Here is a 26426-nt window from a genome sequence, read left to right as displayed (position 1 = left end):
GCTTGTTGGTAGGCCAGCTGTTTGACCCTGTAGCCACTCTTGATGCTAAGCTAACCTGCTGCTGGCTGCAGCAACATGCAGACGTGACACTGGCGTCAATCGTTTAATCTGACTGGGCAAGAAGAGAACCAGATAAAAAAAGCTGGATTGTGATTGTACTTGCAAGTTGAGTATTACCACGTCTACATGGGTAAATATCAAGACTTTGAGAGCCAGGATGTGATCATCTTGGAATCATGATGGTTTTTTAAATCCTTTTTAATAGTATTAATCATAAATAATAAAAAATCATGTCTTTTTAAAACCATTACCCAGATTAAGAAACAGCTTGGTGGCAATGTCCTGACAGAAAGGGGATCTACTGCTCTCATGTCGTGGAAATACACTTAAATAAATCCAAGCTACAGTAAATGTTTACACAATTTGCCTCTTCCTCTAATTTCAAAACAGGAACCAAGCGGTGTTGATGGAGAGGATGGGGCCGGTAATATTCCAGTTCCAGCGAGGCATTGTGCTGATGAGCTGCACACAGTGTAGAGTTTACTGCTGCTGCCCATTGGCTCTCTCTCAGGGCGTTGTTCATGAAGTTCCCTAGCTAGATTAGTTTGGTTTAATTTCGAAAACTATTCATAAGACAAGATTTTAAGGTATCCATTATATTTTAGTAGTACTGCACTTTTAAGCATAAGTGATAGTAATCATGTGTGCATTTAAAAAAATAAGTATAAGTTAGCATTACACTCCTGTCACAATGTCCAACTCACAATGTTTAAAACATGTGTAAAAGTAACAAGTGCATCACAACCAGAGAGGTTATTGTTTTCCTTCGACACATTCGTCCTCCTTGTCAATACCTAGTGCCTACATTACCCACAATGCAACTTAACAGCCAACAGTTTTTTATTGAGATTCCGGTTGGTAATGCCAGTCGCGGCTAATGTAGCCTCGCGCTTTTTGCTACAAGCTAAAGTTGAGCTACAGAGGCAATCAGGTCAGAGTTTCTTTTCAATTTTCAAACTTGTATTCTTAAACTCCAACAGACGTTGACTCAAGTGACATCACTTGCCACAGTTCATCAGATTTTGCTTGGCACTCTGTGAAACCTCAAACGGTTTCTACATTATTTCACATATTAATAGCATTCCTCAAGACCCATAAACAGATTTTAATGTTTAACATCAGTGGAGCTTTTCTAAGAGACTATCAGTGCAGAACTAACGGGTTTAAAACGGCTGCAGGGGTTGGTGGATATTACAGAAACTGTGATACGCAAAAAATCGTAAACATATGGAGTTCTGCTTGTTTGCAAGCTTGACTTCATTCCTCCGCTTGATTTGCTTTTTGCATAAAAACGTTAACAAGTTAGATTGTGAGCCGCTCAGGAGAAACAGTTAGTGAAGGTACAATAACCTGTGTTTACTCTGGGACAACAGAGAAGAACCAAAACACTTCTGGTTCATGAAGAGTTCATGCTCTCGTCAAATAATCCACCCTCAGCCGATTTCATGAGCTCTGACCCAACAGAAGACAGAAACCAGACAAAATAAGGTGCTATTTTGCGAGTGGAGCCCCAAAAGAACATTGAGAAGACATACGTGGTGGAATACGGTGACGACTGATTGACTGAAAAGTAAACACTGGAGCTCAAAGAAATAATGCATTCTTTTTCCATTGTTTATACAATTTGAGCGAGGGAGATATACTTAGTGAAATCACTTGGTATGTATGTGTGAATTTACGTATGCATGTAAGAAATTGTATGACTTCTATAGTGAAATAACTAGCGTGACAGTATAAAGAACATAGTGGGGTCTGATTCTTTAGAGCATTCACAAATATAATCTTAAGACGTTGGAAACATTTGTTTCTCCAACCCTAGCCACCAAAATCTTAATAATTGAAGAATCTGAAAAAAGGAGGATTCTTATAAAACAAAAACATGCATTTAGATGGATCTTACCTTTTTTTCCAGTTTTAGCCAAGTATAGTAACCTTTGCCATCCTGGTACTGAAGTCCAAAGTACCAGACTTCACGTAAGCCGACGGTTTTCACCACCTGCACAGAGAACACAAACGACCAAGTCTTAACATAGAGTCAGAGTGCAACACGTGATTATGTTCACTATAAATGAATCTGCTGATTTATCTATTTTTGTTGATGAATCCATCAATCGTGTAATATATGTAAATGTAGTAAATGTAAACAAATTAGTGTCGATCACAACAACAAAGCCCGAGGTGGCATTGTTGTTTTATTTCACCAAAAGTCCAAAACCCCAAAAACCAAAAGGTACTAAATTTATTATGACATATGACAAAAAGTTGCAGTAAATCTTCACATTTTATGAGAAATTCAAGCAATGTTATTTTCTTCATCGTTTCGTCTCTAAAACACAAACACGGAGAAACCTTCGTGTTAGTTTTCCACGTCAAAAGGTCAAGACACATATTCCAGATAATATTATCTTCCATCACCTTCTTCACAGACTAAAACGTACAATGGAAACAGTTCATCGTGGCAGACAATTGAAGTGATGCAATATCAACCAAGAAAGGAGATGCAGGCACTTCACTACATTTGACCAGATTTAAGATAACGTTACTCGAAAGAATGCACGAAAAGCAACTTTGAGATGATGATGAGATCACACCTTGGAAATCAATGAGGTCATTTTTCCAATGAATGAAAATGAATCACTGGTAGTTTCTTTCTAGCACAGCAAGGAGTTATGATTTATGAACAGGCCTTTGAAGGCTTTACAGATGCTGACAAGGCCTGAGGAATCTAACCTTAAGGTGACATACCTGCTAATCTGGTGACATACCTGCTAATCTGCTCAACAACCCTCATTGCATTCCACATTCCCAGGCCTGAGTATGACTACGGTAACGGTACAGTCAACTACTGCCAGGAAAAATACAAGTACTACATGTTTGTCTCTGAAGCAATTTGGCAAATATCCGCATCAGGAAAAGGGAGACGGACTCAAACAATCCTTGTCGTACTTTTTTTCTATTATGTAAGACAGAGCAAATGAGTAAATCCTGACAGCTGTCAAGCTAAAACTTACAAAAACAATAATCAGAATAGTGCAGTTAACCTTTCTGCTAATCGATTTATCACTTCTGCTCCAACTGCAACCAATAAAGAGTCTATTGATATAATATCAAAAGCTACAGCTACTCGGGAGAGGAATATATATATATAATTATTCCCAATAATGTTGAGATTTTTCAACAACACAACACTAAATTAAGTGTTTTCTGGACTTGAAGAAACACTCACATCTCTCTGGCTGCTGCAATAAGCCACAGCGCACATGTGCAAGACGAGGGCTGGTCCTTCACAAAGTGGTCCTATTGTGTGGCTGGTGAGGAGGAGTGATACTGTATAACGAGGGCGTGCTGCATGACCAACAACCTGTCTCTGACTCAAAGAACCGACCGAGACGGCCGGGGCAAGTCTGCTGCTACTTATTGGAAAAACTTCTCATCATAAACGTTGAAAAGAAAGATTATGAGCCTGGCTTTTATTTTCAACTGCACTGGAAACACAGATGGAATGTCCTCAGATTAGCAATTTGAAGATTTATTTCAGCCAATCTTTGTGTGCAGCTGAGGCAAAAAGTGAAAAAACATTCATAGTTCTGGAATAATAACTTGTGCAGAGTTACTATTTTCCACTGAGCTTGTGAGGGGGGAAAAAAGGGCCTTTTATGGCAGAGTGGAAGAGCAATTTTCCATCAGCACTTCAAGAATTCATGTCTTTTATGCATGTGACGTTGTATGTGGGACAAACTCTGTGCTGTCCCTTTTTTTAATTCACCACTGTCAAATTCCCCACCCAGTCACCAGGTGAGGTGTAAAGTTGCCTGGGTGAAGTCTCGCAGCACGCACTCCCAATGATAAGGTCCAGCCGACGTTAACATTTAAAATCAAACTGCCATCTTTTAGGAGTCGACACAAGATACAGGGCTGGCTGACCTGTAGGAGGATAAATGAATGGCTTTCACTGAGGGGTCTTTTCTGATGGATTGCAGCAACAACAACAACAACAAAAACAACAACGTGGCCTGAAATGAGAGCGGCTGCATCTCATCTGTAATGAAACTCTTCAGGCCTCAGAAAACAATCGGCCCTTTCATGGTGGTTTTGCTCTCGGGGCCACAGAGTGAGAGACAGCGAGACAAAGCTACCGTGGGGACAAGGACCTGTACACAGAGTCCAAATACAGGTTTAGCAAGGCGGTGAGAGATGCTAAACGACTGTACTCTGAGAAACTGCAACAGCAGCTCTCAGCAAACGACTCTGCTTCTGTCTGGAGAGGGCTCAGGCAGATCACCAACTACAAGCCCAAATCACCCCACTCCATGAACAATGTGCTTCTGGCAGACGAGCTAAATGAGTTCTACTGCCGCTTTGAAAGACAATGGAGCAGTCCTGAGACCATCCCCCACAGCCCCACCAACAAGCCACAGACCATCAGCCCACCCTCCCCGAGCCCATCAGGGCTCACACCTCTGGAGCACCCTCCATCAACTCAGCGCGCCCCTCGTCATCCTGGAGAGAGCAGTCAACAGGCTGTTTAAAAGCAGAACCCCTAAAGCAGCGGGCCCGGACTCCGTCTCCCCTCCACCCTGAAGCACTGTGCGGACCAGCTGTCTCCGTGTTCACCGACATCTTCAACACCTCCCTGGAGACATGCCACGTTCCAGCCTGCTTCAAGGCCTCCACCATCATCCCGTCCCCAAAACCCAAGATCACAGGACTCAATGACTACAGGCCCGTCGCCTGACCTCTGTGGTCATGAAGTCCTTGAACGCTTGGTCCTGTCACACCTCAAGACCATCACCGACCCACTCCTGGACCCCTGCAGTTCGCCTACAGAGCCAACAGGTCTGCAGACGATGCAGTCAACATGGCCCTTCACTACATCCTCCAGCATCTGGACTCCCGAGGAACCTACGCCAGGATCCTGTTTGTGGACTTCAGCTCTGCCTTCAATTCCATCATCCCGTCCCTGTTGCAGGACAAGCTCTCCCAGCTGCACGTGCCCGACTCCACCTGCAGGTGGATCACAGACTTCCTGACCGACAGGAAGCAGCACGTGAGGCTGGGGAAACACGTCTCAGGCTCCCGGACCACCAGCACGGGTTCCCCAAGGCTGTGTCCTCTCCTCTGCTGTTCTCCTGTACACCAACAGCTGCACCTCCAGTCACCAGTCCGTCAAGCTCCTAAAGTTCGCGGATGACACCACCCTCATTGGACTCATCTCTGGCGGGACGAGACCGCCTACAGGTGGGAGACTGACCACCTGGTGACCTGGTGCAGCCAGAACAACCTGGAGCTCAACGCTCTGAAGACAGTGGAGATGGTTGTGGATTTCAGGAGGAATGCAGCCCCACCCGCCTCATCCTGTGTGACTCCGACGCGACGCTGTGGAGTCCTACCGCTTCCTGGGCTCCATCATCTCCCAGGACCTCAAGTGGGAGCTGAACATCGGCTCCATCTCCAAGAAGGCCCAGCAGAGGATGTTCTTCCTGAGGCAGCTGAGGAAATTCAACCTGCCAGGAAGATGATGGTACAGTTCTACACGGCCATCGTTGAGTCCATCATCTGCTCCTCCATCACCGCCTGGCACCCTGCAGCCACAGCCAAAGACAAGCGCAGGCTGCAGAGCATCATCCGCTCGGCCGAGAGGGTTATCGGCTGCAGTCTGCCTTCCTCCAGGTCCTGTTCACTTCCAGGTCACTGAAGCGGGCCAGAAAGATTGTCGCCGACCCTCCCACCCTGGACACTCCTGTTCGAGTCCCTCCCTCGGGAGGAGGCTGCGTCCATCATGACCACGACCTCCCGCCACACCAATAGCTTTTTCCCGGCGGTCGGGCTCATCAATGGACCCCGGGACTGACTGACTGTCACCCCCAGGACTACCACCTCTTCTTCCACCTTCCTCTCTCCTCCTTCTTCCCGCTCCTTCCTCTTCCTCCTCCTCCCTCTTCCTCCCACTCCTCCTCCCTCCTTGCGTTGATTGTTGTTTGTCATGTCCAAATGTTGCACCTTCCACCAAAAAAAATTCCTCGTTTGTTTGTGAAAACATTCATTCTTTGGCAATAAACCTGTTTCTGATTCTGATTCTGATTCTGGTTCAGACACCTAAATGAAGCGTCCTCTCAGGGGATCCGCCCCCGTAGAGCAGCTTGGTGCAACCTTTGCACAGACAGGGAGGTCACAATTTAAACCTGAAACATTGTATTTCACTTGAAGAATAGATGAACCAGCTTTAATAACACACTGTACATGTATATCAACACCTGCTGGCAAAGGTAACCGAAAATAGTACAGTTCATTAGAGGATGATTATAACCTGAATCTGGGGACGCAGGTTTAAAGGATGCTTTGGCAGAATGCCTCGACTTCAATGAGTAGCTAGGGCGCTCCAACGTCGGCCTGAGCTCTGAACACCTCAGATATTCATTTAAGTAAGATTTAGGTTAGTAAGTTAAATCTTTTACTTTTAGGGACCTTTTCTAAACAACAGGGAATATAATGTAATATCAGTTTCTCAGTGTCAGTAAACCAGTAGCAACGATAAACTATTTAATTACTTATTATCATATCACATTTGTTCAGTGCTTATAAGCAGTAAATACCATTAAGGCCTATGGATGAATAAGTAGAATCAAGAGGGATTATGACAATTAAACAAAAGAAACTCCAATGTGTTCCTCTTACTGTGGTAATGTCATCTAAAGTGGTTATTTGCATAAAAACATACAATTGTATTTGTATATACATATTTGCTTTGATTACATGTTTGTTGGGGGCACTAGTAGTTTTGAGTATGTATTATAATCGGCTTAGAGCTGGTGTGAGGAAGTTAGAAAAAGTTAGAAGTTCAGGCAAGCGTTAATGTTGAGTCCTTTTACGCAACCATGGGCCTTAAGAGTCAGGAAATGGCCGAGCTGTCTTCGAACAAATACATTCAGAGTTGGCTAACATTCATAAGATTATAGCGATTACTCAGTTAGTTGATTTAATCGACAAATCTGTGAAACTGAGGTTCTACACAGAGAATCACACAAAAGCAGCACTTTAAATATTGTGTTAACCACAATGTGCTTATGACTTTAGTACAAAAGCCATTCAGCTTTTTCAGTTTATACGTGTAAAACGTCTCCTAACCAATAACCACATATATAAAAGGGTTTGGACTACCGCAGGCTAGAGAACTCATTTAAGATAGTTCATAACTATTGATAACTTGTTATGAGGAAACTGAATTAAATGCTTTTCAACCGACTAAACATTGGCCAGTTTCTTGCAAACTATCTTACTGATCGTCTGCATCCTTGGAAAAAGTAAATCCATAAATGTGCATAAAATCGAGGAGCCACACTCTATTTGCAAGCTCTTACAAGTAGAAGCACAAGTCAACTTTATTCTTGCAATGATTTAAAAAGAGGGTTGAAGTAGCAATAGTGGTTTCTAGTCATCGCCCACTTTACACTTGGTTTAGGTGGAAGGAGCAAAAGTCCAGGAACAGGTGTCATGGCTTCAGTCTGCAGCGACCTCGCAGACAGTGAGGGTTCTCTGCCTGGCTCATGGGCCCTCGGGCCCTGTAGTGAGAGAGAGGAATGCCACCGGGCTGAAACAGCATTACTCACTACATCCTCTGGCGAGCGTGGAGCCTCCAGTGACTTGAGAGGGGAAGCGAGGGATACACCCAGGCAGAACCCAAACAGAGACCAGCACAAAGGATGAGAGGGTGGGGGTCCAGAGACAGTGTGTCCCGGCCCAAAACAAATGGGTCTATTGCTGTCATTGTGACAGAATAGAAAGGGGACCTGGGAGTTTTCCAAAGAGTTTAATATCTAAGAATAGTTATGCTGTAATACCACAGCACAGAAGAAAAACCATCATCCATACACAGTATGTTCCCTCCCTGGATTTGTAACAGCTTTGCAGCTGTTACTGAATGTACCTTGGACGTGTGGGTTGGGTGTAGACGTGAACTTGTTTCATATTTTACACCTTTTTGCACCTGTCGGACAGATTATTCAGACTTCTGTTCACTTATCAGCTGTTTAACATCAACCCGCCTCCTTCTGCTTTCACCCAATCCAAACCAGTTCTTCTCGCGAGCTGACGCTTGAAGCTTTTGAGACCACATGAATAGAGGAGAGGTCATCTGGAGATTGGGTCTGATCATGGCCAACACACCGAGGACAGAGGGAACCAGTAAAGCTACTGTAAACCACGACTGCTGGGAGTTTTTCAAATGACGTGTTAAGTCAAAACGAGCAGCAGTGAACAGTCATGTGTGAGTGAAACTGTGCGGGGGTGTGTCGGGGAGTGGCAGGAGTTTCTGTTTAGGAGCAGCATGACAGGGACGAAGGTTATGATCAGCGCTGACCACACGGGCCACTCCGGTCCTCACACTCACCCGAGAAACCAGCTCACTGCTGCTACTCAGCATTTCCACAGAACCTGTTTAAAACGATGCGAGAGGCACAAATAATAATACAAAGCACCTGTTTAAAACTAAACCGGGCTCCTGGCACTCTAAATGTCACTTTAGACAGAGGTGTGAAGCTTTGTAGAAAGTTCCCATGCTCAAATAACCACGTTGACACCATCACAGGGAGTGAGTGAATATCTGTGGCACACCCCACTCACGAACAGCCATTCTAACAAGTAGGCGGAGGAATTCACCAACACCTTCAACAGGGAGATGTCAAAGGCGAATATCTGGGTCCTCAGCTGTGCCTTTCTTAAACAAAACGACACATTCAGAGCTGCAAATTAGAGGGCCCCCTGTTTTATGACTATTATTAAACACAAGTGTCAGAAGTGCTGACTTAGCCAAAAGACAGCCATACATAAGCAGTGACATCAATATAGCACACATCCATCTGAAGAGGGCTGTTGTTCTAAATACGAATATGGCTGTGAGTCGAGTTGACCTCAATGGATTTTAGACTCTAGTCAGTCTTTTATGACTAAAAACCCTGACATGCAGCCGCAATACACACAGTCGGCTACACTTGCCATTGAAAAACGAGTTATACAGGAAGTGGTTAAAACAATGCCTTTCCTCCCCCGGTGCTGTTCTATAGCTTCAGAGGAGCTCACACGAATGACATGTCATCTACATTTAGGTACTGAGCTTCACAATAGAGTTTGGCAACCAGAGGAAACCTGCACATCAAAAGAGAATTCCCTAATTCCCTATTTTTCTAAATAAACAGATATAATAGGAACATGTGAGTGAGATTTCCTAAAACGGGTGTTAAACATAACAGTTATTAATGTATAGTTTCTGTTATTGTGGCCACAGCTTTTACTCTCCACTGAGATTGTGTGATTTCCGTCACTCATATCATTAACTATTAATCTTTAGTTTAATAAATGCCTCATGTCCTCCATGTTCACCGACGTTAAGCTTCAATTGTTGCCCACAGTGAACCATTTACAATAATCCCTAAACCTCAGCGCGAAGACAGAGACTGATAAGGATACTTGAAGCCAAACGGCTGGGGGAAGTAACTTCCTGGAGTCTCTGCTGGTTGGCAGGTAAATGACATAACAGCACAATATTTTAGTTTTGTGTACGGATTAAACAATCGAGGTGTTAATTACTGAGCTGTATAATAAGCGGGACGGTTTTCCCGTTTCCAGTCTGTGTGCTAACTAAGCTAAGCTATCAAGATTCTGGCTCCAGCTTCATCCAGACATGAGAGTGTTGTGAACCGTCTCATCTCACCGTCATGAAAGAAAAAATGCACTTTTCCCAAAGTGTGTAACTGTTCCTTAAACTCTACAAATAACGTATTGCATGTGGATTGCATAAGTATATCTGCCTTTATACACACCGCTAGACCTTAATTATCTGGCTTGTGTTGACCGTTTCTATAAATATGACTTAATTACAACAGTTGTACATTATGTCCACATCGTTTTGCCTCCCAAACCTTTTTGAGGTGATATTGACAACCTGTTGATAAGTCAATACTGATGCTGGAGGTCAATAAGGAACTAATTTGCACTGTACCTGGTCAAACAGCTGCTTGCCGGTGGTGGTGTGCTGGATGGCAAACTCCAGCTCAGCATCCATGGTGATGACGCGGACATTGACCTGTGGAAAAACATGGGCATGAGTTCAGAAGTGGACCAGAGCAGCACAGAGGTTCTCATAGTTCAGGGCTTATACGTGGTAAGGCCAGACTGCAGAACACTGCTTTGGTGGGTGTGTGTGTGTGTGTTTGTGTGTGTGTGTGTTTGGTAAGGGGGTGTATTTGCAGAGTAAACACACGGGGCTCCTGTGTGTATCTCTACTTTCTCAGAGCCAGACTGATTGGACGGTAATTTTGAGAAATATTCACTGATAGTTCTCTAACTTTGGGTTTTAAGGAACATACGAGTGGTATGAAAACGCCATATCCAACGCTAGCTTCCCTTATAAGTTATCAACCTAGGAAGATGGATACACTGAAGAGGGGAGGGCTAGAATAAGGCAGCTACTTCAGTCATTCACAGAAAAAGGCATGTCTTTCAGTTCTCTTGTTAATGATCAATCAGAGTGGCCTATGTCGACAAAAAAAGAGGTGGTCCATCGAACTGAAACCTGCTTCGTGAGCAGAGAATTGAATGTCCACTTGCAGGGATCCACCCCAGTGATTGATGTGTGATTTCCAACCCATTACAAAGAGCACGACTGTTGTGCTGCACGGAATAATGAGAACTGACGTCAATAGTGGTGGGAAAAAAATAATCTGTATTGTAATTTTGATAAGTAATCAGCTAAAGTTATTTCTATTTTACACAAAGGCCAAGCGACAATGCACAAATATTTACAAAAGCTGCTCTGAGGTAATGCACAAAGTGACTCTCACCTCTGTGCGTACAATGTCAAATGTCTCTGGTATTTGCGGGGGTTATGAAAAGACCCTCCAAATTGGCTGAACGTATTAATGCTCAGTGAAAACGACACAAAGGTTAGTTGACACAGAGTGAGGAGAGAGAGAGAGAGAGAGAGACTGCTAACAGAGCTCTCCAGTGACATCTTTCATCTCCCGCCTATTGTGAGCAGCGCTGGACAAATTCAATGACGCCCACTGGAAAAGGGATGTCTGGCCTGCAGCAGTGAGGAGTCGAGTGATTCAGAGCTACACTGATTCCTGAAGCTCCACAGGCTGAGCGGCCAACAGACGGGCTTACATCCAACAGAGAAGACTAATCCAATCACAGCAGTGGGTTGGAAAGCGCCTCGCCGCAGTGCTGTCCAGGATATTGTCAGAACACAGGAGTCTAGACACTGGATTTTCAACGATGCCCCATCTGCTGCGGCAAGGGAAACTTTGCTTCACCAAAACTCAGCGCCACGTAGAGTTTGAACACTAGAACCTTTTGAGTCCAACGGAGAAGCTTATACCGGCTTCAAGTCACAGCTAAAACGCAGGGGAAGGAAGGGAAGCACTGCATTTACTTTACACGGCAAAACAAAGATCCCCTTTCAGCTGCAGTGCCCCAGGAGGGCCTCGCTACCATCAGCTACATCCTAGCGGAGCCGGGAGAGGAAAAACTAAATGGAGAAGTGATCAGAAAGAGCTCCAATCGGTGATCATTTCATTCGGCCTTTGTTTATAAGTGATTGTATGATTTGCTATTAGCAGCTCAGGCAGATCTAGGATGCTTCTCTGAACATCACAGTCTATATTTACAGCAGTTATAGATGGAGCGACGAGACAAACACACCCTAACCAGCAGAGAAAGGAATATGTGGAGCAGCAGAAACCAACAGAAACCACTGAGTGAGTGATATCTGATCTCAAAGGAAGTCCTCCAGTGGTAACTCACAATAAACTGAAGCCATTCAGAGCGGTAAAGAAAACATGACACATATGCTAAAAATATACCGGGCGAGGACACAGAGTTCCACAATGAGCAACTTCAGTCAGAGCGAAACACAGGCGTTCATATTCACCGTATGAAGCCCCAACAGTCATAACTCACTCGATCATTTCAGCTACAGGAACACGGGTTGCCAAATCAAACTTGAGTTCATCCACATGTTTACACTCTAGGTGGAAGGTTCACAGTTTTGTTTCCAAGAAACAGAAACAACAAGTAGGACAAGCTCAATAGTAACTCTGGAAACATAGATTATAGTATGGATCAAGAGTGGATTTCATGGATGTGTTGGCGAAACACTTACTTCTAAGTACTTTTTGATCCATTAGAAAGAACAGATTTATAGAGTAGTTATTGCAGAGAGTCAAATGAGAAGAATAATAGCAATCTTCCGTCTTTACAGTAAATACTCTGTGTACGGTAGCTACAGCCAATCGGCGACGAGCTTAGGGTATAGACTGGAAGCGGCTCGCGTGGCTCTGGAAACAAAAAGGACAAAACAAAACCTGCACTCTTGTTTAAGTTGTAAAAACACCAAAGATGACAATTTTCCATTGCATAAGCGATCGTAGAGGTGGGGTAATTAGTGAGCTCAACAGGTCTCCGTTACCTGTGGACACGATGTTTGCCTCTGTTTCTAAGTCTTTATGCTAAACCTAGGCTAACCATAGAAAAAACAGATCGCACTAAAAGAAAGAAACTTCATCCTTAGTATCAAGGTCCACAATATAAATTGGCATATATAGAAGAGAAAAGTGACACAAGGAGATAAAACAAGACAAAGAACAAGGACCTCTCATAACAGGTCCTAGATCTACCTCCCTGAGACAATCCAGTGGACACCTGTACATTTAGAGCTGAGACAATTACTCAATGCAACAATAAGTCGACTGACAGAAAAAACGGGACTGATTGATAATCAATCAAGCCAAATACGTCCTACTTCACACCTGGCCTTGCCTGTTGCACACGGTCACGACCTGGATCGCGTTCCTTCACACTCTGCGGGTCCCTTTAAATAAACGAGGTGGTCGTCACCTCGGTAGTTAAACTAAAATGAGGTTCAGTGAAGACCATTCAATATTTAACCCTCTGCATGGTCACCATGGAGACGCCACTGAAATGATTTTAGAGTAATATAACCATAAGCGACGGCTACTAATCAGAGGGGGAGAACAGTGTGTCCTGTATTGTGCAGAGAGTTTTCTCACAGGTTGTGTCCGTCATACGTACGTGTTGAAGGAGCGTTATAGGACTTGTAGCCATGTTTGGATTTATGAATCAGGTCTTGAGGGCGTTTCAGGCACGATTGAGTTATCAATTATTTAAAGGAACAAATACTAACAATGGGACTGGACATTGAAGGGAAACACCCAGCCATTCTGATCGTGGCCACGCCTTGTAAGGTTTGTGTCGTTGGGCTGTGACGGCAAGGGAACAGGATTCTGGGAGAGCCGAGGAGAACGCTGTCCTCTACTTCTGACAATGTGTCATCCAGATAAGTGAAACATTAGTCACACGAGCACCAATGCACACGCTTCACCGACTCAGATAATCTGGTCCAACTTCCTGCGGCTGGGCGTCTTGGTCCTGTCATAAAGTTGATGTTTTCCAAACAATGTTGGAATGTTTGACTTCATGCCAGGTATCCGAGCTGAAATACTTCAGTGCCAGTTATCACCATTGTGATCCTCTGAATTTTTTTTTTTGGGGACAACAGTTACCAATAATCTCCTAATTTTGCCCATAAACTTGTAATATGTTTTAAAAACTATACTCAACCTCCTTTGATTTAAGGCGATGACATTTAAAATGTGTTCATACACAGAAATTAAGTGTTTACAGATTTTTGGAGGGCATTGCATTGTGTTGGATAACAATAGAGCCTGAAGACAGACCGAGAAGGTCAGGAGAAAGAGACGGAGGGGGAGGATGTGGTTTTAAAATCTAGTACATCAAGTCGATAGGCAGGTACCTCACACCCACAAAGGAATGACTCAAAGCACTTGCCTTGAAAACACAAATGCATGTTAGTGCTTTTTCCCAATGACCTTTGAATGTTGTATGAATTTAAAAAGCTCAAACTTGGTAATAATTGATTCATAGTTAATTATTAAAACAAATACCCACAAATATCTGATCATTTGCTGCTTTTTTTGTCATATGACAAAGTAAATTGGACACCCAAACCAGCATCACCAGCTTGGAGAAATTGTTTATTTTACAATGTATAGACTCCAAGACTAACAAATTAATCAAGAAAATTATCAGCTGATTATTCGATATCGAAAATAATCATTAGTTGCAGCCAAAAAGTAGCATAATACTCATCTGGCTGTAGCTTTGGGAGTCGTCTCCCACCATCGTCCCACCATTCGATGCCTCCTTGTAATACGTTTCCATCTACAGGCTTGAGCCACTCAAACTGATCTCATTGTTTTGCAGAACTCAAAATCTAAACCCTTATTTACATATCTCTCCAGGGCTAAAAGGGAATCCCAGCATTTGTGGATTCATTTGAGAGGATGTTGCTTATTTGTGGAAGCAGCATCAATGGAGCACCTTCATTGAAATGTACTTAGGGGCCGAGTGTCCTATGATATTATTCAAGCTATGATGAAAAGGCTGTGTCAGTCACGGGGCCACATATTGAACACTAAACCAGAGGACAAAAAAAATAAAAAAATCCAGGCTTGTCTTCTTCTCTTGATATCATGGAAATTAAAACATGGCATTCATGTCTAAAACAGCTGTTTTGTGGCAGCTGGACTCGGCGTGCTGCTGCTATCAGACAGTAATGACGTAATGTCCACAGTGACGCTCATGACAACGAAGAGGCTTTTCTAAACAAACCAACAACAGACTTTATGACACTTAGCAGGGCTTTAGTCATTGTCATCATTTACACTGCTCAGTTAAGCAGCAAGCACTTTCTGTCCTGAGCTGAGCAGCAATTAATGCTTCTTTTTTTTCGTGTAATATTTCACATTTTAATCAGTTTTAAGTAAAGAACAGTGCAGTATCCATGTACAGAACATTTCCACCACATTGTCCTTAATACGACGTATACCTCTGTACAGTATACAGTATGTCATAGCTGGGGTGTGGCAAAATGAGTCAAGAATACTTGTGGGCAAAAGCTGTTCAAATATAGAGCAGCACATCAAATAATGTCTCTTTTTGTCTTTTGTTCTGCCTTTTTGATGACGTAAGGTCATTGATACCCTTAACTGTCGGTCACAATTTTCCATTTTTTCCAAAACTCCAGGACGACAATGGGGAGGCCAACATTTTCGTGAGACGAAGCCTCAAATTTCAGCCTGGAAAATATCGTCAGGAGTCAAAAGAGAGAGAGCCCTGTATTCATCACAAACTAAATAAACAATACATTTTCCACCCCCCTTGATTACGATGTTGCACAAGTGCGCAACATTATACAGAATGACGTCAACGATACAGATCCTGTGACTATGACTCTGAGCACATTAAAACAGTATTTCACTGTCCATGTCTCGAATATAAGTCTCACTATTATTGTTTATGTATGATGTTCACTAAAACATATGGGACACCCCCCAGGATATGAAAAGAGCATGTGATTCCCCTCTAACAGGCTCTACTGATACTGTACCAACCACACCGTTCTGGTTGTGATTTAACCTATACATATTTAGTTCATGTGCTTTGTCCCTGGCTCATTGACTGAGAGTTTAAAAAAGGAGTGACTAGTTAAATACATGTCATTAAATTGACAAATGTTTTACAGTGAGCATAACTCAGTTACAGAAACTACTCTGTTAGCATTACTTTAACATGTCACTCCAAGAAGGTGATTTCATGAACCATGCCCTCTCAGAAAAGACCGATTTAAAGACTCGCTGAGCATCATCACTGTGTCACATATTCTACAGTTTACCAAACACCCCGGTGACGTATTGCTCTTCACATTGAGGCATCGAGCTTGATTACTGTGAGAGAAAAGATGAAGTCGGCAAACAGAAGATTGCACTGAGTTTCGGACCGTCCTCCATTAATGTCAGCTGTCTGGTCTCAGTGAAGCTTGGCCGCCTATAAAGAGTAATAAAACAAGTGGCGACTGGAAATATATAAATCAAAAGGACCACTTACCGATTTAGGCATTTTCTCTGTTCTTTTCTTTGCTCTGTGCGAGGAGCTGTTAAATCAAAAAAGTGTTTTCCAAAAAAAGAGAGCTGAGCTCCGTGCGCCTTCCTGAAAGGAGAGAAAGAAGAGAAACGAGTTTCAGACACTTCGGCGTTACTTAAACCCGCGTGAGAGCAGCTCGGCACTCCTGCGGGCGACAGTCATCGGGATGAATCACACACAAGTTACCAGCGCGAGCGCACATGTCACAGGAAAGGACCCGGTCACCTTCAGAATAAGAGTCTTGTGATCGTTTGTATTCCGACCACTATTACAAGCCCTGCCGAGAATCTGACCCCAAATCTTGACCACAGCCTATCTTTAACCAACCACAGCATTTATCTCCCCGGCTAACAGTCTAAAACGCAAATATATTACATTGTAGTTAATATAAAACAGAGAAAAACAGCCAATCCGGACATTTCAGAAGCTTGAACCAGAGAGAGAGTCGGACTTTTTTGCTTGAAGTATGACTTATCTGAGCTCATAATAAAATTCAAATGTTCTGTTTGATCCAACCAACAGTCCAAAACGCGAGGATATTAGTTTATTTACAGAAAAACACATTTATAAAGCTAAAATATTGTTATTTATTTTTCTATTTTTACTCAATATATGACATACATTATTAAATTATGAATAGTTGTCGGTCGATTGACTAATCAATTGATCTACAAATTAATAGAAACAAATTTGGCCACAATAATTGTATGACCCTGAAGAAATGCATGAATGTGCAATAATAACAGATGTAATTGTATCTCTCTGATCAAATTAATTATGCCCATAAAGTATCATTTATTTATCAGTATCTCTTATATTAGTGTATCTTTCAGCCCGACCACTAAATGCTATACCTTAAATGATTTTATTCTAAAATTTATTACCGGAAGTTCTGCAGTTCTATTCTACACTGACACTGTCGACTCACCTTCGCGCCAGGGAGGTTACGGTACTCAAAGTGCCTCACCCACTTGCTGATAAAAGTTATAGAGTCCCCACCCTGTCCTATTTTTGTTTATTTTCACGCCTTCCGTTGCCAACAACTTATAACAACTTAATGGATTAATGGAGGCCATTTACACTCGCTCCGTGTCGCGTAATAAAGTCGCTTTAAGAGGAAAAGACACTTTGTATTTCACCACAGATTCTCACCAATGGCCAGGGCTGCATATCACATTTGGAGGGTGTAATAATGTTAGAAGTTGTCATTAAGTGAGTATTCCCAAGGTGCATAAAATCCACCGTAGGCTACGTCCATGTTATGGGTACACACCCACAGCACCACTGGAGCGACTGAAGCTCAACAAACGAGAAATTCCACTTCTTTACTTGGATCGGCAACGACAGAGGACGTATGTCACAATAAAACAAATCGTTCAAGACTGTTCGCGGACTCAACCCCCAGCTGGAATAATAATAATAATAATACTGGTGCCCTACCTACAGAGCGCTTCCTCTGTGCGGCAGTCCTGCTCACAGTAATCCCGCAGACACCTGTTGTGAGATGCGTCCGCTTTGTGCAGAGAAGCAGAAAGTGCGCCGGGAGGGGGGGGGGGGGAGTATGAAAAGTGTGCAAGCGGCGGTCCGCATACGAGGCAGCTGGCTAGAGGTCTTACCGGAACCGATGAGGCTGAGAGGTGAGCCGCCAGTCAGAAGCCCAGAGCCGCAGATTTCCCCTTCCTCTGTTCACACCGGCGCAACATGGCGATCATTAATTAGCCCGCTGAGGCGAACCGGTTGCGTCCGTCCCGGCAGGCTGGAGGAGCGCGGGTTCAATCCCGGGTTCGGGGACCTGCCGGGGACATTCAGGCCAGGGCTAAGTGAGGCACATTTTATATTGGGGTTTCCCGCCTGCATGAGGGGATTTTGTAGTTTTGAATCGGAGACCAAGTCAGATAACTTTAATATTTAGGGGTTCTTTGGCATGAAACTCAAAGAGGTCAAGATTGCTATAATGAAAACCTTCTGTACAATTAGTTTAAATCAATTAAAGCTATGGCTAATCTATGGTAATAAAGTTGGACTATATGTGGTTGTGTATAATATACATTAATGATCAACATACAAAAGTCATACAACATTGTAAATATTCATATTTTCACTGATATCTGGTTTATATTTAACCCAACTACCAATAATTTGGCTATTTGTATGTTCATCCGAATTTATTTGTATGATTTAAAATGAGTAATAGATTACATCGTTATCTAATAATTACATTTTTCATCATTATACTATTAAACTATGTGTTTTTTGTTATTCTGGAGTGTATCTCAAGATTTGATTGTTTTAATTTTTCACAGACATCAATCAAATCATATCACAAACTGTATTCTATGTGTATCAATCACACAGATTATGTCGAATATTTTAAATTAGACCGACTGGGCTGAAAAGGTGTTGTGTTGTGTTTTTTGAGTTAGTTTAGCTGAGATACATTAATCTCAATTCAATTTGAATAATACTTATGAATAGAATCCACGAGCCCAGATAAAAACATTGAAACCTCGTGCATCACCTTTGTAAAGAATGAGGTGTCGCCTGTCCTGAGCTCTGATGCAGCTCGAACTTTTTTAGTTGTACAGTAGTTCTCTGGGAAAGCGTTCGTCATCCGCCCTGCAGGGAACCAGAGGGAGTGGTGCCAAAAGAGGGGCGTGGCGCCATAGGTGAGCTGGCCAATGAGGTGGCGGGATTAAAATAGAGCCGTATATATCGGAGGATAGACCTACTCTCGTCATAATGTGAAACTAAGGTGCCGTGACACGACCACTATAGAGCCATTGTCTCCACTTCCATTATCACCCTAAGCCCTTACATAAGACATAGCTGTGTGAGCTCATTGTAATAAAGAACTTATGTTAGAGGATGTCCTTCATACATCAGTTTGATATTTTAGAAAATATAGCCTATTAGGATTGTAATTTATTAGATAAGTACGCACAAATGTCACAATACGATTATTTTATTGAAATGAGGATGAAAAAATAGCCATCAACTTTAAAAAAACCTTGTTTTGTTTGCGTGGTGAGCTAAAATAAGCAGAGATGGGAGTCTGTCAATGCAAAACATTGTTGAATTCACCTGTTACAGGAAGCAGGCACGTGCACAGATAGAGCCCTAGTGGTGCTCAAGCACCAGCCCCTTTGCCCTGGATGAGAAAAGTGCCCTTTTTGCTGGAGACACATTTTTAATTCTTCAGTATTTAAGAATAAAAGTTATTCTCTCTGTCATCAAGTCCCCCCAAATGTGTTTTAATATCCGACGGGGCATTTATTTGAGTTATTGTGAGAATTTCGCCCCGACATGCTCCGCGACGCTCACGAGCCCCCCCTCCTCCTCCCACCACCGCGCCCCTCCCTCCTCCTCCTCCATTTCCTCCTTCGCTCAGTGCTCCTCGCGCCACTAAACGGGTGCACCTCCTTCTCCTCTGACCCGCAGCACCAGACAAACACAGGGCTCTCAAGTTTTGAAGACAGGCAAGAGTGAGAGTTATATAACACAGATGATAGTTGAAGTATTGATTGAATACACATTGCTAATGACTCTTTCCTTTTAGCGTTTTTTTCAGCGTGATAAATACGATATGTGGCAGGAGTGTGTGACTTAAAACTGAAATGCGTGACTGTCACGCTCAATGCGTGACACTTGAGAGCCCTGCAAACAGATCATGACGGTGTTTGTCCCCTGACGTTGTTTTGTGATAAATCAACCACAACATTACGCTGCTGAAAACATGACGTCACAACTGGTCCGACGTTTCCTAAAAAAATAAACAAACAAAAACTCACGAAATCCGTGATTTCAAAGCCTTGTCCAGCTGTTTACTGACGTTAGTTATGTTTAGAGAATAGAGAGAGGAGAGAGAGAGAAGAGAGAGAAGAGATAGAGAGAGAGAGAGTTCTTATTCCGTTCTATTTTACGGGCTAGTCTAGGATTTGCGTGGCCAGACTGAAAAACAAATCATACGCCTCTCTTGTTCAGAGGGCCGGGCCAAATGTGGAGGCGGGCCGTATCCGGCCCGTGGGCCTTAGTTTGAGGACCACTGCTCTTGACTGTTGATGTCTATCAATATCGCTCATTTTGAAAATGACGTAAGAGAGCAATACGGATCCGTATCAGACCAGCGAGGAGGGCAATACGTGGCTGGCATGACGACCCATTAGCCAATCAGAACGTTTGTAGGCCTACTGTTGTTGCTCTATAATAATTCATCTTTATTCATAAAGAAAATGTAAGCTAGTGGTCTGATGCTGCCCAGAGAAAACGCAGGTTGAGGACAGCATCATCAGTGTATTGATGCTAATGCTTCAACTCTGTCAGAATTTTTTTTTGGCATTGGGTGCCCTTTTTTTTGGTTTGAGCACCTGCCCCCCAAAATGTCTGTGCACGTGCCTGACAGGAAGTGAATGAAGTGTTTGCAGAGCAGTGCCAGATGCAAATAGATAATATTAACAGGAAGGCCCTTTGAATAATCCTCTAAATAGTTGAAGTGTATGTTGCTTACAACAGGTTATATAAACAACAACAACTACTACTACGACAACAACGTTGTGTAACTTATACTGTATTTCTTTCATTGATACTTCCTTTTTAAGTATTTATCTGGCTAGTTGTGTTTAGTTGTTTTGAAAACTATGGGGAACTTTTTTCTGATATCTGGTAAAATAGACATATATCCCACATGCTTGAAAGAAAAAGGATGTTTTGACTTCACACAAATGAAGTCAATAAAAGACAATAAAGTTAATTCAAAGTTGCAGCAAATAAACTATAAGGAACAGCAACATCTTTGCGTTTAAGAACGTCAGATCTTCCATCGGCAGCCAACTGTAGACTTACAACAAATCTCTTCATGCAATGCATACCACATCTTTTCATCACAGTTGTATTGGTTTTGCAATGAAAGGAACTTCACACTGCTGTACAGTGTAGGTATATAGTTGAAGACAATAAGAAGTGACTTTGCATCTTGTGAGGAAGATCTCCTCATAAACAAACACATAACTTATAGGTATAAGGATAGTACACAATTGCATTGAATTTCCCACTATTTCACAAATTCCCTGCTAGTCATGAGAATAATAAAATATCTTTTAAGATTGAAACAAATGACTTGTGCGGTAGTTTAGTCAGTAAAAAAACATTTTAGTTTTTAAGAATGCCGCCATGTCCTGGACCTCGCTCAGTGAGTCACTTGGACTGTGTCTCTCTGCACATCTCCAGCCTCTTGTGGACGACATCGTGGATGATATCTGAAGGAAAGAGAGAGACAGGATGAGGACGTTTCTCACGGCAATATTTTTGATATGAATTATGTATGTTGTGTTTAAAAGGAACCACTAGATGGCACTGCAACAATGTCTATAACCTAATGACCAGCTGTCAGGGATGACAACTTCAGGAGAACATGTTGATGACCAACAATTTATAAGATTACTCAAAAGCTCAGAAGTGTACATGTAGATTAGTAGTAGGGCTTTATTTTAGGATGATAACTAATTGATCAGAATGTGTGGTGACCCATATAATGGGTTTCTGATCATCCAAAACTATAATAGGGGCAAGTCGGTATTTTATTCGTGTTGCTCATTTTGATCAAATGTTGTGTTGTGATAGATTGTGGCTTACACAGTTGGTGCACAGTTTTTTTATTGCTAGTGAGAAGTATGCTGCTTTGATGCGTAAGATCTCTTGTACTTTGCCAAAAAATCTAACCTGGAGAAAATTGAGAATAATATATAGTGTACTCCCTTACTGTCCAGCAGGTTCCTTGCTGTGTATCTCCTCTCCAAACTGTTGTTAACTTCAACCATCAGCCACGGGAGGAAATTTGTCTCAATATCTGGAAATTATCAAACAACAAATATGGGATAAAACATTTTTTTTAAAGATTAAATACACATATGAAAATCATGTACCGAGAATCAATGAGCTTATTATTCATCTCTAGTCACTGATCCCCCTCCAGATGATTGATTAATGCAGTAATATGGGAATCTGCGTTGTAATGGAAGTTGATGCTGACCTTTCTCCACAGGGTCATAAAAGTAGCCGTGGCTTCTCAGTGAGGTAAAGACGGTCAGCAGGAGATCAGAGAAGAACTGCTTGGTGTACGCCCGGGCAGCAATCTTCTCTGCAATCTCTTTTTCTTCCTTCAGCACCTCTTTCTGCTGGGCAATTCTGCGCTCCTGAGATCAGAAGAAAGCTTTTTCATTTTAACAAGCACACATTGTGTTTTTTATAGGATCCACTCTTCATCGAAGCTGCTACATCTGCTGTACATCTGGTGCGTGGTTGCTTTTATTCTAACAACCAATCAGAAGCACACAGAGCCAGATGCTTTTACGGGCTGCGGCAACCAGGTCTGTGCTTGAAATTATTATTAGAAGAAGAACTCAATCGTTATAGCCATCCATTAAACAGACAAAGAAGAGACCACGACCGAAAGAAAGTACCGTATGAAAGCACTCTGAAAAAAATGAAGACAACCCTACAGCGATGACCACGTAGCAACGCAGGAGAGACAATATTTTAAAAACTGATTTCATAGATTATATTACTCCTAGATTATTAGGATTATTCCTTAAAAACTAATCTGCTTCATCAAGGTTTTGGTTTAATCAGATTTGACTGACAACTGAAAAATGAATGAGTGCTTTTCTAGTATTCTTCCCACTACATTTCATTCATACACTGATGGCAGAGGCTACCATGCACAGCCCATCATAACTATATATTATTAATACTCATTCATACACAGCTCAAAAAACATAAACATTCTCGGATTGAAGGACTGAGCCATAGCCTGTGTCACCCTGGCAACCAAAACAGACAATCACAACTGTATTTTCAGGCCTATTTTATTTCACGGCATTGCCGGTTTCTCGTAGTTTTCCATCTGTACGATTGAATTATAATGTAATTGAAAATTAACTTTAGAAATGTAACATACTTTCTCCTCCCTGTGGCGTCTCTCCTGCTCCTGAAGCCTCAACACCTCTGCCAGCTCATTATTCCGGAGCTCTTCGAAGGCCCTCTGCTGGGCCCTCAGACAGGCCAGCTCCTCCTCCTCCATCACCTCCAAGAGAGACTGCTCCATTGTCTTTCCGACCAGGACCTCCAACACTGGCTGCACCTCCCTGTCGAAGTCAAACAACTGCAGAGGAACAAAGTAACGCCTGGTTTGACATTATTGTTTGACATTATACAACAATAAACTTGGCTTTATGTGTAGAAGCGCCTCAGAGGAGATTCCCCTTTAACCCTCCTGTTACCTTAGGGTAAATTTGACCCCATTCAATGTTTAATGTCGGTGTTCTGTCGGGTCAATTTGACCCCAGGCTGTTTTTCACTGTGTCAAACATATAAGAAATATCAACTTTTTTATATATTTAAAGGGCTATTTAGTCAACAAACAAACATAAAGTACCTCACACTTAAACTTGGAAAACAATATTAATTCTAATAATTTTCTGGAGGTTTTAATTGCTGGGGTCAAATTGACCCCAAGGGTAAAATATGTCAGTAAATATAAAGGTAACAGGAGGGTTAAACATTGAATGGGGTCAAATTGACCCTAAGGTAACAGGAGGGTTAAATAAAACCGGTCAAATACATTTTACTTAAACTCTATTAAATGTGTAAAGTGTGGCCAGACCTCCCACTTGGATTACCTACCTCTCCCTCCTCTATCTGGGTTTCTACATCTTTACCAGATTTGGCCGGGATGAAGAGTGGGCTTGCTGCTCTGTCCAGGAAAGCATCAGTCTGGCACTCGATATCTGTAGCCACTATAATGTCACCCAATTCTTCGAGATAATTCTCTGAAGGTCAAGAGCAGAACGAAACAGCCTTTGTTGAAAGCAGACAAACTCAGAACGAATTTAATGTATTGCAGACGTTCTGAAGATGTCCAGAGATGTACCTGTTTGTACATCGATGTGTTTTCTGCCCTGCAGGGCCTCTGCCGACCTGGTTCTTAACTCTTCCCTGGCTCGTTTCCGAGCAATGGCTCTCCTCCTGTTCTCCTGTTGTCTTTGTACCTCAACGGGGTCCGGCTGAGCCGGCTGTCAAAAGGTGGATAATATACATGTTTATGATAAAATGGCAGAAAGAAAGGCCAGCGTCCCAGGCATGAAACACATTTAGATGGTTGTTCCATACTTACAGTTGGTATGATGTGTTGGGCGTAAGTGTTTCCTCTGACAACGCGACGGTCGTACATAATGTTTCCATAAGGTGACCTACATTGTGAAGAAAAAGCAGTCATACAGTCCTTTTAGTTAGAAGCTCATCTTGTTTGCTTCATGCTGATCCATGCTGTGCTGCATTAGAGAGTTTACTGAAATGCCATTGGAGATATGTTTAAGGGACGTTCTTTCTGTCTGGGAATATCTGAACAATAATAATGACTACGGTATAGAAATGCTCAACAACAAGTAAAAATACCTCATTCAAATTGGTATAATCCAAAAGTGTGTTTAGCTAAATGTATCAAAAGTAGAAGTACTCACAGGGCAGATTGTGACATATTAGATAAAGTATAGTTTTAGATTTATGTGCAAGTATCATGAATTCAAGAACACCAGATAAAGAAGATATAAAATAAAAAATAAACAGAAAATGATTATATTTTCTTCATTTTCATAAGACATAAACAAAAACAATTAGATGAGCAGATAATTAACATTTTAACATAAAGTAATATGAGGAAAACATTGACCACCGACTATTTTTGAGCACCAAGCATCACTGACAGCCTCCTACAGGATGATGTACCGTTAGCTCCACACTGATTGTATAAGGTATTAGCGTAATTAGCTTTCTAATACAATATAATAAGTCCCTCTGAACTGTCGTATGTTTAATTGGATGCACGTGTGAGGGAGCTCGTTCGTGTGATGGTCGCTTTTCATGAGACGTACTGGTCAGGCGGAGGCTCTCTGAACTTGGAGCGGGTCTCCACCGGTCGGGGCCGACTGGAGAAGATGTAGTTTCCGTTCGGATCTCGTTGGCTTTGTGCGACAAAAGTCATTTCTACCGTCCCGTTAGTCAACGTTAATGGCGACACGACACGGACACAACCAACTGGTGTTGTAGCAACCGTCTCCAGGAAGTGTAACGTTGACGTAGCTGTCGTTACGTCACTTCCTTTAAAAACAGACGGTCTAAGGGTTATTAAAACTGGTACTAGATATTTTACAGTATTTTTAGTATTTGTATTACTACTACTTCTAGCACCGACGACTGAAACTGTTCATAAAATGTATACATAATAATAATAATCATCATAATAATCATAATAATCATAATAATAATAATAATAATAATATCTATTAAAATTACACTAAAACGTTTCTGCAGATTGAGTTTGCCCTGTTGTGGCTGTGTAGATGTGAATTATATTTATTATATTGTTATATTTAAATCGAGAACTTCTCATGCAAGTTGGCGTAAGAAGTTATATAATCAGATATAATCTTATGTAATCGCAAGCTAATTGGACCTTGTGGTGAGACTTTTTTTGCCAGGTCAAGAATAAACTGTTAATATGAAAAAAACTAAATAAATACATAAACACACCTTTTACAACTGTACAGTAGTAGTGTAACAATTCTAAAGCTGATGAGGCTATATTTAAAAACTGTCACCACCTGATTTGGCTTTTCTTCACCTTTCAGTTCTGAGTTTAACATGTTGATGCAAGGACCACTTCCTGTACAGAAAAAATTTACATTTTGTAAGTCCTTCATTTATGAGTTTATAAGTTATTGAACTGGTATTTAATTTGTAAATTTCTCCTGACATTTAAGGAGTGATTACATAGTTAGAAGTAACAAGACAAAATAGTCAGGCTTGAGTCAGGCTAGTGTTGAAATCTCCTGCCACCTCTACATGTTCTGCATACTTTACCGTTGTTCAAGCAAAAAAAAGCAGCGCGCTTGAAAACATTTATTTTGCTTACAGGGAACCCTAAAATGTGGGTGGCACAAGGCATTTGGAAAAGGAAAGCAGAAACTCAACACAGGGAGCATTTGCAGCTACATCTGCAACTATAATTATACATACTATCACTAACAGTGTAGTACTAGTAATATTATAACAGTACCACCACCACTTCTACCATAATTGCTATTTTTAATACTATTATTATTGCCCCCACTACCACTGCTACTACGTCTAATGTGACTACTACTACTACTACTAAAGCTACTATGATGATTGTGCCAATACATGACACAAACAGTTAAATATAATAGTGCTACGGCCAGTGTTATTATTACTGGGGAAACTAGTATAGCATAGTATATTGCCATGGTTTTGCATATTTTATAGTGAAGCATCATTAT

General features: G+C 42.0%; 2 protein-coding genes across 3 annotated transcripts in view; both read right to left on the bottom strand.

Annotated features, from left to right (window-relative positions):
- The window catches only part of ezrb (ezrin b), a 30773-nt gene extending 12997 nt beyond the window's left edge, over positions 1-17776 (bottom strand). Inside the window, exons 1-4 of one of the 2 annotated variants that reach the window (XM_056427674.1) lie at positions 17694-17776; positions 16042-16143; positions 10055-10138; positions 1961-2056 (exon numbers count right to left, since the gene is read on the bottom strand). In XM_056427674.1, the coding sequence (XP_056283649.1) occupies positions 1961-2056; positions 10055-10138; positions 16042-16053 (192 nt within the window). In that variant the 5' untranslated portion in view covers positions 16054-16143; positions 17694-17776. Of the gene's footprint in view, positions 1-1960; positions 2057-10054; positions 10139-16041; positions 16144-17517; positions 17581-17693 lie in introns of those variants that run through there. The other variant, XM_056427673.1, reaches the window with a different exon arrangement.
- A 3077-nt stretch (positions 17777-20853) lies between these two features.
- rsph3 (radial spoke head 3) lies at positions 20854-25151 on the bottom strand. The gene is made up of 8 exons (XM_056427679.1): positions 25002-25151; positions 24245-24320; positions 24002-24143; positions 23755-23900; positions 23030-23233; positions 22103-22265; positions 21833-21919; positions 20854-21329 (listed from the first exon to the last, which is right to left on the bottom strand). Exons 1-8 carry the CDS (start codon positions 25109-25111, stop codon positions 21268-21270), a joined length of 990 nt encoding a protein of 329 aa, XP_056283654.1. The 5' UTR covers positions 25112-25151; the 3' UTR covers positions 20854-21267.
- Positions 25152-26426: the final 1275 nt, after the last annotated feature.

Source organism: Pseudoliparis swirei, chromosome 12, assembly GCF_029220125.1.
Source record: "Pseudoliparis swirei isolate HS2019 ecotype Mariana Trench chromosome 12, NWPU_hadal_v1, whole genome shotgun sequence".
In the NCBI taxonomy this organism is placed as follows: Eukaryota; Metazoa; Chordata; class Actinopteri; order Perciformes; family Liparidae; genus Pseudoliparis; species Pseudoliparis swirei.
Note: the sequence above shows the minus strand (reverse complement) of the source record. Positions and strands in the feature narration are given on the sequence as shown.